Source organism: Phocoena sinus, chromosome 10, assembly GCF_008692025.1.
Source record: "Phocoena sinus isolate mPhoSin1 chromosome 10, mPhoSin1.pri, whole genome shotgun sequence".
In the NCBI taxonomy this organism is placed as follows: Eukaryota; Metazoa; Chordata; class Mammalia; order Artiodactyla; family Phocoenidae; genus Phocoena; species Phocoena sinus.
The window spans coordinates 763176-773021 of NC_045772.1; the positions used below are offsets into that span (position 1 = coordinate 763176).

The 9846-nt window shown below is 59.4% G+C and overlaps 1 protein-coding gene across 9 annotated transcripts; it reads left to right on the plus strand.

Annotated features, from left to right (window-relative positions):
• The first annotated feature begins 242 nt into the window (after positions 1 to 242).
• ALG12 (ALG12 alpha-1,6-mannosyltransferase) lies at positions 243 to 9630 on the plus strand. 9 transcript variants are annotated; one of them, XM_032644873.1, is made up of 12 exons: positions 303 to 366; positions 1026 to 1110; positions 1497 to 1668; positions 2689 to 3026; positions 3100 to 3232; positions 4593 to 4766; positions 5375 to 5569; positions 6036 to 6139; positions 6709 to 6932; positions 7412 to 7581; positions 7670 to 7745; positions 7822 to 9630. In XM_032644873.1, the coding sequence occupies exons 4-12, from the start codon at positions 2859 to 2861 to the stop codon at positions 8051 to 8053; spliced, it is 1476 nt and encodes a 491-aa protein (XP_032500764.1). In that variant the 5' UTR covers positions 303 to 366; positions 1026 to 1110; positions 1497 to 1668; positions 2689 to 2858; the 3' UTR covers positions 8054 to 9630. The 9 variants fall into 9 exon arrangements, with proteins under 9 accessions (XP_032500760.1, XP_032500768.1, XP_032500769.1 ...); XM_032644874.1 differs by lacking the exon at positions 1026 to 1110 and having other exon boundaries at positions 305 to 366; XM_032644875.1 differs by lacking the exon at positions 1497 to 1668 and having other exon boundaries at positions 317 to 366.
• The last annotated feature ends 216 nt before the right edge of the window (positions 9631 to 9846 follow it).

The window sequence follows — 9846 nt, forward strand, 5'->3', positions numbered from 1 at the left end:
GCCAGCCTTTCCATCGCTATTGGTCGGCTCGGCCCACACCGTCCCCATGTGGCCCAATCCGGGCTCGCCACGAGAGGCGACCAATAGGAAGGCCCCGGGTCAGCGTCCAGCCGGGACGCCGGGTTGGGCACAGGGGGCGTGGAGATCCGAGCCCGCCCCTCGCGCCGGCTTCTCCCCTGCACCGCCCGCGGCGGCCATCTTTACTCCGGTCAGAGAGGGCGCCCGCCGCGACGGCAGCCGGGGTTTAGTGGCCATGTTAGGTTCGGGCAAGGGCGTCGCCTCTATTCTCGGTTTCCGCCACCCAACTTCCGGCTGAGGGCAGCCCAGGCGGACGCGCTTCGAGGGACCGCGCCGTGGGCCGGCGAGGTCAGCGTGCGCGGCTGGGGCTCTTGGGACGGGATGCGGGGACCCCGGGCCGGCGCTCTCGCGGTGCTCCTTGGGCCTCACCGTGCGTGGCCACGCGGGACGACCGTTGGGCTCCTCACCTGGGGGCAGTCTCCTCACCTAGGGTTGGGGCTCGTTGCCCGGGGCCTGATGAGTGTGTTTCTGGGGTTCCAGACATCTGCATTTCCCCACGTGCCCGAGGCAATTGGCACTGGAACCCGTGGTTTAAGTTAGGAAGAACGAAAGTGGGCATTACCTGGTTTCTAGTAGGACAGAACTGCCAGAAGGAAGCAGTACAAATGATAGAGTTTTCTCTGGCCGAATTTGTACCAGTTCCTTTGTGTTTCCAGCCAGGGATTAATAACGTGAGCATCTGACTTGACCAGTTTCAGTAGAGACCTTAGAATCCGAATAGACGGGGACAAGAAGCCCTTTGCACCTAATCTGAGGGGTCACCATCCTATAAACTACGTGTTTTAAAGGCGCGGCCTGTCTTGGCCTGTGGGTGCCTCAGATTAACAACCCGAACAGCTGCAAGCACGTGCGTCTGCTCAGCGTCTCGGGCCCGGTGGGGGTTGACCATGGTTTCTGTACTTGCTTATGTCCTGTTTGTCTCCTCGTGGTCCCGGGTGGGCATGCAGGGTGCCGCTAGCGCCTTCCAACGTCAGCTGCTTTGCCGGTTGGTTTCTGCCGTTGGTCATCGGCACAGAGCACACTCTCATCTGGGTGAGAAGCTCCTGGGGCCCGGAGCGGGGTTTGGGCCCACAGCTCGTGAAGTAACAGAGTCTAGATCTTCCCGCAGGGGAACCTCCTCTGGGCAGAGGTGTGGAGTGGGGTGTGCAGGGACTGGCCTGGGACAGCTGTGAGCCCGAGCGAGGTCCCTGCCACGGAGCACCTGTGCAGCTGCTCCAACCGCCTGGCCTTAGAGATGCTTCCTAGTTCTTTAGACTCTTTTTTCCTCTCGAACAGTAAGAGAACAGAGAGTAGTATATGAACGTTCCGTGGTCTCTTCGGCTTCACTGGAAATTAAAGCGTGAACGTTTCTTTAATGAAAATGTAAACTGGTGTGATGAGATCCACGCTTAGTTTTTATGAATTTCTTCTTCAAGTAGTTTATTGAGCACCTGCTATGCGCCAGGCTGTGCTGATACAGCAGTGAGTCAGCCCTGCCCTCAGGCTGTGAGCCCAGTAGGGGAGACAGATGGCCCCTGTGATGACCAGAGTCCATCCTTGCTGAGGTTACAGTGGGCAGCGGGGGACAGAAAAATCCCGCCCTTACATCTGGTAAGAGAAAAGTTCTGTTTCTTCCCTGGGAACTGCACGTTATTTTGGTAATTCTTAATTCTTAGAGCCCTTTGACCCCCTTACTTCCCTCACCTCACCACCATATCCGACAGGATTCCTGTTCCCCCAGTTGTTGATTCCCCACTTGCTATCTTAGGAGAGTACAGACTTCATACCTCTCCCTCGAACCAAAAAGTAGTTTTAGCAAACAGTAAGCACCGTGGTTCTCTCCTTTCACTTCTTGCCCTTCTGGTTTTGATCAAATAAAAGCAAACCTGTTTTCAGACAAGCCAGAAAGAGGAAGAGTTTGCCATCTTCCTTCCCTCGCCAGATTGAAAGATGGAGGTCTTCCATGAGTAGGAACTGCCCCAGACACTTCCATGGTTTTCTCAGGAAGCTTCGTGGCATGGGGTGCCCCCCAAAATGCCGTTGGTGTTTGGGTGGCCCATTGCAGGCACATCTGTCTGCATCCCCACCCTCCCAGGAACACACTCTTGCTTTCTGCCATATCCACGAGTTTGTGCTCATGACCAGCGTGGTGCTCCCCGGGGCTCTAAGAGGCTCAGGGGGTGAAGTTCAGAACACAGCAGGTGGGTGTCCGCGGCCCTGTCTCACCATCCTTGGGGTGCAGGGCTTTGCTGGTGCCCCGAGCCCTGCGCCTCACCTCCTCTCCTCTCGTGGCTGTCCCTCTGCAGTTCTCCAGGCGCACCCCTCCCGCCCTTCTACTTCACAGCCTCCCGGCCCGTCTCCCTCGGCCAGTACCGTGCGGGCCGAGCCCAGCTTGTTCCTAACTCTCCGGCCAGATTTCAGCTTCTCGAGCACGGGGGTCGTCCTGCTGCCCTCCAGCGCCGGGCTGGCCCAGGGCCCGGCTGCACAGTGGACTAAAGTCGGGTCCTGCCACTCAGGTCTTTCTTCCTGGAAAAGTATTCACACAACTTAAAGCGTAAGAAGGCTGGTTAAAGTACGAAAGCTTCTCTGGCGTGATTTTTCTTTCAGCGTTCTATTTTGATGTGTTTTCAGATTACAGAAGCTGCAGCAGTTCAAAGGATTCCCATTCCCTCCAAACACATTTCCCAGGTGTTAACTCGAGTGTGAGTTTTGAAGCTTGGGGACCTGCGACTCTGTTCTCTCAAAACGATTCGAGTGGCGGTGCCGACGGTGGATGAAGGTCCGTGAGGCTGACGTGCAGAATGGCCGGGAAGAGGCCGTCGGGCCTGGGCGAGCAGCGCCGGCTCCTGGGGCTGCTGGTGGTGGTAGCCGCTGTCCACCTGGTTGCCTGCCCCTACACCAAAGTGGAGGAGAGCTTCAACCTGCAGGCCATGCACGACCTGCTCTACCACCGGCTGGATGTGGAGAAGGTGAGTTCCCGCCCAAGCCGTGCATCGACCCCCGCTTCCTGGGGCCTCTGCTGACCTGCCCTTCTCCCCGCAGTTTGACCATCTCGAGTTCCCTGGCGTGGTCCCCAGGACGTTCCTCGGGCCGCTGGTGATCGCGGCACTCTCCGGCCCCGCCGTTTACGTGCTTTCGCTCTTGGAAACGTCCAAGTTCTATTCTCAGCTAGTAGGTAAGGGGGTCTTCAAACGGGGACGGGGTGGAGAACTGCAGTGTTGTCAGAGGGTCTCAGTCACCCAGGTTGAGGGTCCCTCGTGCAGGAGGGTCCACCTGTTGGAATCTCGGCCACTCGGCAGAAGGACTCAGAGTGGGGACAGCGTCAGCCCCGCCGGGCTGTGACCTCGTGACTGCAGTGGGGGCCGAGCCCCGTCCCCCGAGCAGAAGCAGCACGTTTCCCAGCTGAGTCAAACACATCTCACGGCTGGTTGGTCCGGCCTGTATGGAGAGCTTTAAGAATTGCACATTCCTGGGGAAGAAGCAGTTCTGCTTCTTGAAAGATGAGGAAACGGAAATCCACCCTCGCTCTAGGCTCTTGTGGTCACATGGTGGGGGCCAGGAAGCCTTGGACGGGAGAGTTGGGGGCCACGTCTGAGCATCAGGTCCTTGGTAAACGTGGCCCTGGAGGTATCGGCCAGGTGGCGGGGCCGCTGGGGTCGGTGCCGGGCTGTCGTCCTGATGCTCCTGGCCTGCCCAGCGGCTGACTGCCACAGGCCCCCGCCTTGGGATCCGGGGGCCAGGGTCTAGGCTGTCCGTCTTCCACGGCCAGCCCATTTTTTGGACAGTTTCAAAAGTTTAATAAACAATGTGACAGGACACGAAATGTGGCCCACCACACTCAAAATTAAAAGAATTCAGTTAATAGTGAGTGAAACACAAAATGAACAAATTCACCTAATGCTAGTTTCAGTGAAAAATATACTGTCACTTTAACATATTTTAGTCTCATTCGTTTTACGTGTCTGTTTTTTTAAATTGAGTGTAGCTGTTCGCAGTATGGCGTTGTATCAGATGTACAGCAAAGTGATTCCGTTATGTGTATATTTTTCAGGTTCTTTTCATTATGGGTTATTATAAGATACTGAATATAGTTCCGTGTGTTATACAGTGTATCTTTGTTAATTATCTGTTTTATATCCAGTAGCGTGTATCTGTTGATCCCAAACTCCTAATTTATCCCTCTCCTCCTTCCTTTTTGGTAACCATACGTCTATTCTCTGCGTCTGTGAGTCTGTTTCTGTTGTGTATATAGGTTCATTCGTGTCACGTTTTAGATTCCACACGTAAGTGAGTCCATGTGGTATTTGTCCTCCTCTGTGCGACTGACTTCACTTAATTTGATTACCTCTGGGTTCCTCCACGTTGCTGCAGTGGCATGGTTTCCTCCGCTATGGCTGAGTACTATTCTGCTGTGTACACCCAGCCCGTTTTTAGTACCGAAGGCAGCTCCCCTCCCTCAGGGCCATTTCGAGACCCGGTGGTCGCTGAGGGCCCCGCCTCGCCGCTGTCGCACACACGGCGCCCTCTCTGTTCAGTCAGGGCCGTCCTTGGACTTGGCGTGATCTTTGGACTCTGGACTTTACAAAAAGAAGTGAGGCGGCAGTTTGGGGCCACGGTGGCCACGCTGTTCTGCTGTGTGACGGCCTCGCAGTTCCACCTGATGTTCTACTGCACGCGGACACTCCCCAACGTGCTGGCCCTGCCTGTGGGTATGTAGCCACCCGGCCGGCCTGCCCGGGGGGTCCCTCCGAGGCGTCTGCCCATCGAAAGCTGCTCCCCACCAGGCGTCTCAGAAACCCTGCGAGGGGAGCAGGGCCCTGTCCTCGGTGCTGGACTGAGGCCCGGCTGCCAGGGCTCGGCTTCTCTTGAGCAGGGCCGGAGCTGGAGCTGGTCCGCGGAGCTGGGAGGAGGGCAAGCCGCGTGTGGGGCCGGTGCGGACGCTCCGGGAGCCTCGGGAGGCCGAGTGCGGGGAGCAGGGACCTTGGAGGGACGGGGCGGGAGAGGCAGCCAGCAGCAGGAGAGGGGAGGAGGCGGCCGAGGTTGGCGCTGGCCGTGCGAGCGCGAGGCTGAGGAGGAGGCGGGAAGCGGCATGGACGCCGGCGTCTGGGGCCGTCTGGGGCCATCTGGCCTGCGGAAGTGCCTCGGGCTATGTCACAGCACAGGACGCGGGCCGGGGGAGGGGGGGGCTGTCACGGTGCAGCCTCGGGCCCGCGTTGGTGGGTCTGGTTCTGAGAGGTGCTAGCTGTCTTCTGGAGGGTTCTGTGTGGCTTTCTCGAGGGAGGAGTAAGCGGCCTGCCTCTTGGCCTGTGCCTTACAGTCCTGCTAGCCCTCGCAGCCTGGCTGCAGCAGAGGTGGACGCGCTTCGTCCGGCTCTCGGCCTTCGCCATCCTGGTCCTCAGAGCCGAGCTGAGCCTGCTCCTGGGCCTGGCGCTGCTGCTGCCGCTCTGCCTGCGGAAGGTCTCGGTGGCCCGGGCCCTGCGCTGCGCCGTGCCGGCTGGGATCCTCTGCTTAGGTGAGTCGGGTCACCGCGGCTGCGCTGTCGGGGGCCTGTGCTTTCTTTGTCTTGTTTTATGGAGACAAAATTTGGGAGGTTTTCTTATTTTTGTTTTTCGTTAAATGAAATTACCTTCACCTTCAGTGGTGGTAAAATGTCTCGGTGCAGGTCCCTGGCTGCTCTGCCCAAGGGTCCCCCACCCCCTGCTGCCCGGGGCCTCCATCGGGGGCTCTTCTCCTTGTGTGTCTCAGCCAGGCCAGGCGGCCACGAGGGACCTGCTTGAAGAGGCTCGTTCGGGGGTAGGTCCCGACGCCTCAGCTCCTTTACGTGAAGCTGCTGGTAGCTCCTGGTTTCTGTGCTGACGGGCCTGCGTCTCGGGAACATATACCTGTGACCAGGACTCCGCAGCTGCCGTTCAGCCAGCTGCGTCGAGATCCGAGCTTCCCAAGTGGCCGTGTTCTTTCCTGAGGTCTTCTTTTCTTAGGGCTGACGGTGGCCGTGGACTCCTATTTTTGGCGCTATCTCGTATGGCCAGAAGGAAAGGTGCTCTGGTACAACACCGTCCTGAACAAAAGTTCCAACTGGGGCGTATCCTTCCAGTGTCTGCACAATGGCCCACGGGGCGGGGCTGTGCCGTGAGCCACTCTCCTCCTGTGTCCGCACCTGATGGAGCACGGCAGCTGCTGCAGCGCCAGCACTGGCGCCTTCTTCCCCGTAGTCCGGGCCTCCCCTGGCCCAGTGGCCGCCACCCGTTGTCTGTAGCCGAGGTGTCTCCTTTGTCCTCGTGGTGATCTGCTTTTCTTTCACATTTTATTCTGGAGTAGTTAAACGCACGCAAATAGAATACTGAGTCCCGAGTGGGCCCATCACTCTGGGACAGTCTGTTTTTATGGTGAAAAATGGAGGGAAAAGTTAAAGAACTCTGCACAGCCGCACTCGCCATCCACGGCCAGGCTCTGGCACCGACACCCGAGTCCCAGCCTCTGTCCGCGTGTTGAAGCGGTCACGCCGTGGCCCGAGGCGCGGGGGTCCCGGGTGTTGCAGGCAGGGGCGCCGTCAGGGCTGCATCTCCCGCACGCTCCTGGCTCCCGCCTGAGCTCGGCCCGGGGACGGGCAGCTGTGGCTGGCGCGTGGCCTCCTTAACCCTCCTGCCGCAGACCTCGCCGCTGCTCTGGTACTTCTACTCGGCCCTGCCACGCGGCCTGGGCTGCAGCCTGCTCTTCGTGCCCCTGGGCGCCGTGGACAGAAGGGCCCTGGCACTGCTCCTGCCGGCGCTGGGCTTCGTGGCTCTGTACTCGCTTCTCCCGCACAAGGAGCTGCGCTTCATCATCTATGCCTTCCCCGTGCTCAATATCGTGGCCGCCAGGGGCTGCGCCCGTGTGTGAGTGCCACCACCGAGACGCTGCTGCCTGGGCTTCCCTGGGGGCGGTTTACCGGGTCACAAAGGGGAAGATGCTTAGGGTAAACCAATGTGTTTAACTGGGCACCTGGCCAGGCTTTGGTCAAGGGTCCAGCCCTAGTCTACAGAGCCCGCAACTGGCCTGTAAAGGACAGATGCCGAGTGCCTCGCTCCGTGGGCTCCGCGGTCCTGCCTGCGCACTGTGACAGCGGCCTCATCCCGTCCGCTTCAGCTACGCGCAGGCAGCGCGGTATTTGGCCCGGAGGCTACGCTCTGACCCAAGTAATGACGTGGGATGCTTGAAAATGTAATCTGAGTTTTAAAATGGCATCTGGGTGGAATTTCAGAGAGACAGTGTCACGTCTGTCGCTTGGTGATGACTCTCGCTCAGTGACAGCGGGCGGCGGGCTTCTGCTCTGCTGCTGCCGCTGCCTTCCCGCAAGGGGCACTGCTCTTTACAGGCTGAGTAACTATAAGAAGTCCTGGCTGTGTAAGGTGGGGTCCCTCCTCGTGATAGGACACCTCGTGGTGAACGCCACATACTCGGCCACAGGCCTGTACGTGTCCCACTTCAACTACCCTGGCGGCGTGGCGATGCAGAGGCTGCACGAGCTGGTGCCCTCCCGCACAGGTAGGCGCTCGGCCCCCCGCTACCGGCTGCGGCTCTGGCCAGAGGTGCCGGATTCGCAGCGCTAACCGAGCAGACGCGGTTTCCACAGATGTCGTTGTGCACATCGATGTGGCCGCTGCCCAGACAGGTGTGTCCCGGTTTTTGGAAGTCAACAGTGCCTGGAGGTACGTCCTCGTCTCGTGCACGGGCGCCCGGGGCCGCCACGGACCCCGCAGTGCACAGCCTTGCTCTCGTTTGCAGGTACGAGAAGAGAGAGGACGTGCAGCCCGGCTCCGAGCGCATGCTGGCCTACACGCACCTCCTCGTGGAGGCCGCCCCCGCGCAGCTGGCCCCCTACCGGGACACGCACCGGGTGCTGGCCAGCGTCCCAGGCACGACCGGTCTGAGCCTCAACCTGAGCCGGCTGCCCCCCTTTGACGTGAACCTACAGACCAAGCTGGTGCTTCTGGAGAGGCTTCTCGGGCCTTCCTGAGGAGGAGCCAGAGGCCCTCCAGAAACATCGGCAGGACGAGACGGGAAACGCGCAGAGGACCACGGGGGTGCCCTCAGGGGGGCGCGTCCACAGCCACAGCTGGGGCACCCACGTCCATGCTGCCCGCCGCTTGTGAGAACGAGGGGCCTGGCACCCCCGCCAGGGTGACGGTGGGTGGGATGCCGTTTACCGTCCAGACCGCAGTGGGATGTGGATCTTGCCCGCGGAGCTGCTTCTGGGCAGCAGGCTGTGGCCTCTCGGCCCCTGAAAAGTCGTCCCCCTGGGGCAGCGTAACCGCAGAAACTCAGCACCCAGCCCTCGGGGCGGGGCCTCCTTTGTGGTCTCAGCCGTTTCCATTTCAGATGAGGCTTTAGGAGATAAACTCCTTCAAAAAGAGTGAGAGTCAAATTGTAAATGTCTTCTTATTGTTGATCTCAGGTGATGCTGCCACAGACTGCTTCCACCTGCGTTTGGTTTAAGTGATTTGGGCACTTTCCCACTTTGCTCAGTGTTTACTGAGTTCCTGACACGTGTCTGACTTCACCAGGCACTGAAGACGATGCCCACACACCGTGCACATGCGCGCACACGCTACACACGTGTGCGGAGACGCAGGCTGTCTTTCCTGAGCCATTCCAGAGGGAGTTTCCTGCACCTGGCCTCCGGCCTGAGTGCCTCGGAAGGAGGTGGCGCTTCCTGACCTTTAGTTACTGTTTCTCCCACCGAAGCTGACTAGCAGGCTGTGCGGGCCCCTCCCCAAACCTCCCCGACACAGCGCCCACTGGTGATTCCTGCTGCGGCCGCCCGCCACTCAGCAGGCGCCCGCCTTCCCCCGTTGCCTGTTTCTCGTGAGCGTTCGTTACTTACCTGTCATCGGCAGTTCTCAGTGTTTAGATGTGGCCCCCAGTCGTCAGCCGGCACGCGTGGACTGCTGCCGGATCCCGATGGGCCGTGAGCTGCCCTGTCGGTTGCCTTGGTGTTCAAACTGCAGATACCCCTGGGGGGGGGGGGGGCTGTCAAGCCGTGCTGTCCCGGCTGCCTGCCGCGTCGCTAAGGTTTTGAGCACTTCCCTGCCTCCTGGCACAAGGAGTCCCACCCAGGCTCCTCGGGCCTCTCTGTCTCCACCCTGGAGTCGGCCGTTTGGAGGGCCCAGGCTCCTCCCGGCGGGGACTGGTTTCAGAGACCGATATCTTGGGTGCACGGCGCGCTCACTGCCATCAGGATGCCCGTGTTTCTAGGCCCTTTCTTCGGAGACGGAGGACAGGCACGCCTGCACGCGGGCACACGCTGCACGTGCACAGGCGTGAGAGGTCACAGCACCACGCTGACCCCTCCAGTTCCACCCCATCTCTGCGGGCGTCTGTTTGCCTCCCTCATGCCACGTCTGCATGTCCTGTCCCTGCAGTGAGAGTCCTGACCCCGACAGCATCAACGTACGTTTGACCCGTGTCAAGGGACACCGACCCCCACGCAGTCGGAAGTCCGCATATAACCTTTGACTCCCCCCACCCCTGCCAAGGCTTAATTACTAATAGCTCCTGTTGAGTGGAAGATTTACCCATAACACGAACGGTCGATGACACATATCTATATGTTACATGTCAGATGCTGTATTCTTTCAATTATGTAAGCTACAGAAAAGAAAATGTTAATTAAGAAAATCATAGGGGGACTTCCCTGGCGGTCCAGTGGTTAAGACTCTGCCTTCCAGTGCAGGGGGTGCAGGTTCGATCCCTGGTCGGGGAGCTGAGATCCCACATGCCTCGGGGCCAAAAAACCAAAAACATAAAACA

Bases quoted from the DNA above. Each gene is read 5' to 3' on its own strand.
- ALG12 (XM_032644869.1), top strand. From the start codon at position 2,859: ATGGCCGGGAAGAGGCCGTCGGGCCTGGGCGAGCAGCGCCGGCTCCTG. The intron at 6,933-7,411 runs GTGAGTGCCACC...TGCTCTTTACAG, and splicing joins GCCAGGGGCTGCGCCCGTGT to GCTGAGTAACTATAAGAAGT. The intron at 7,746-7,821 runs GTACGTCCTCGT...TCTCGTTTGCAG, and splicing joins GAAGTCAACAGTGCCTGGAG to GTACGAGAAGAGAGAGGACG.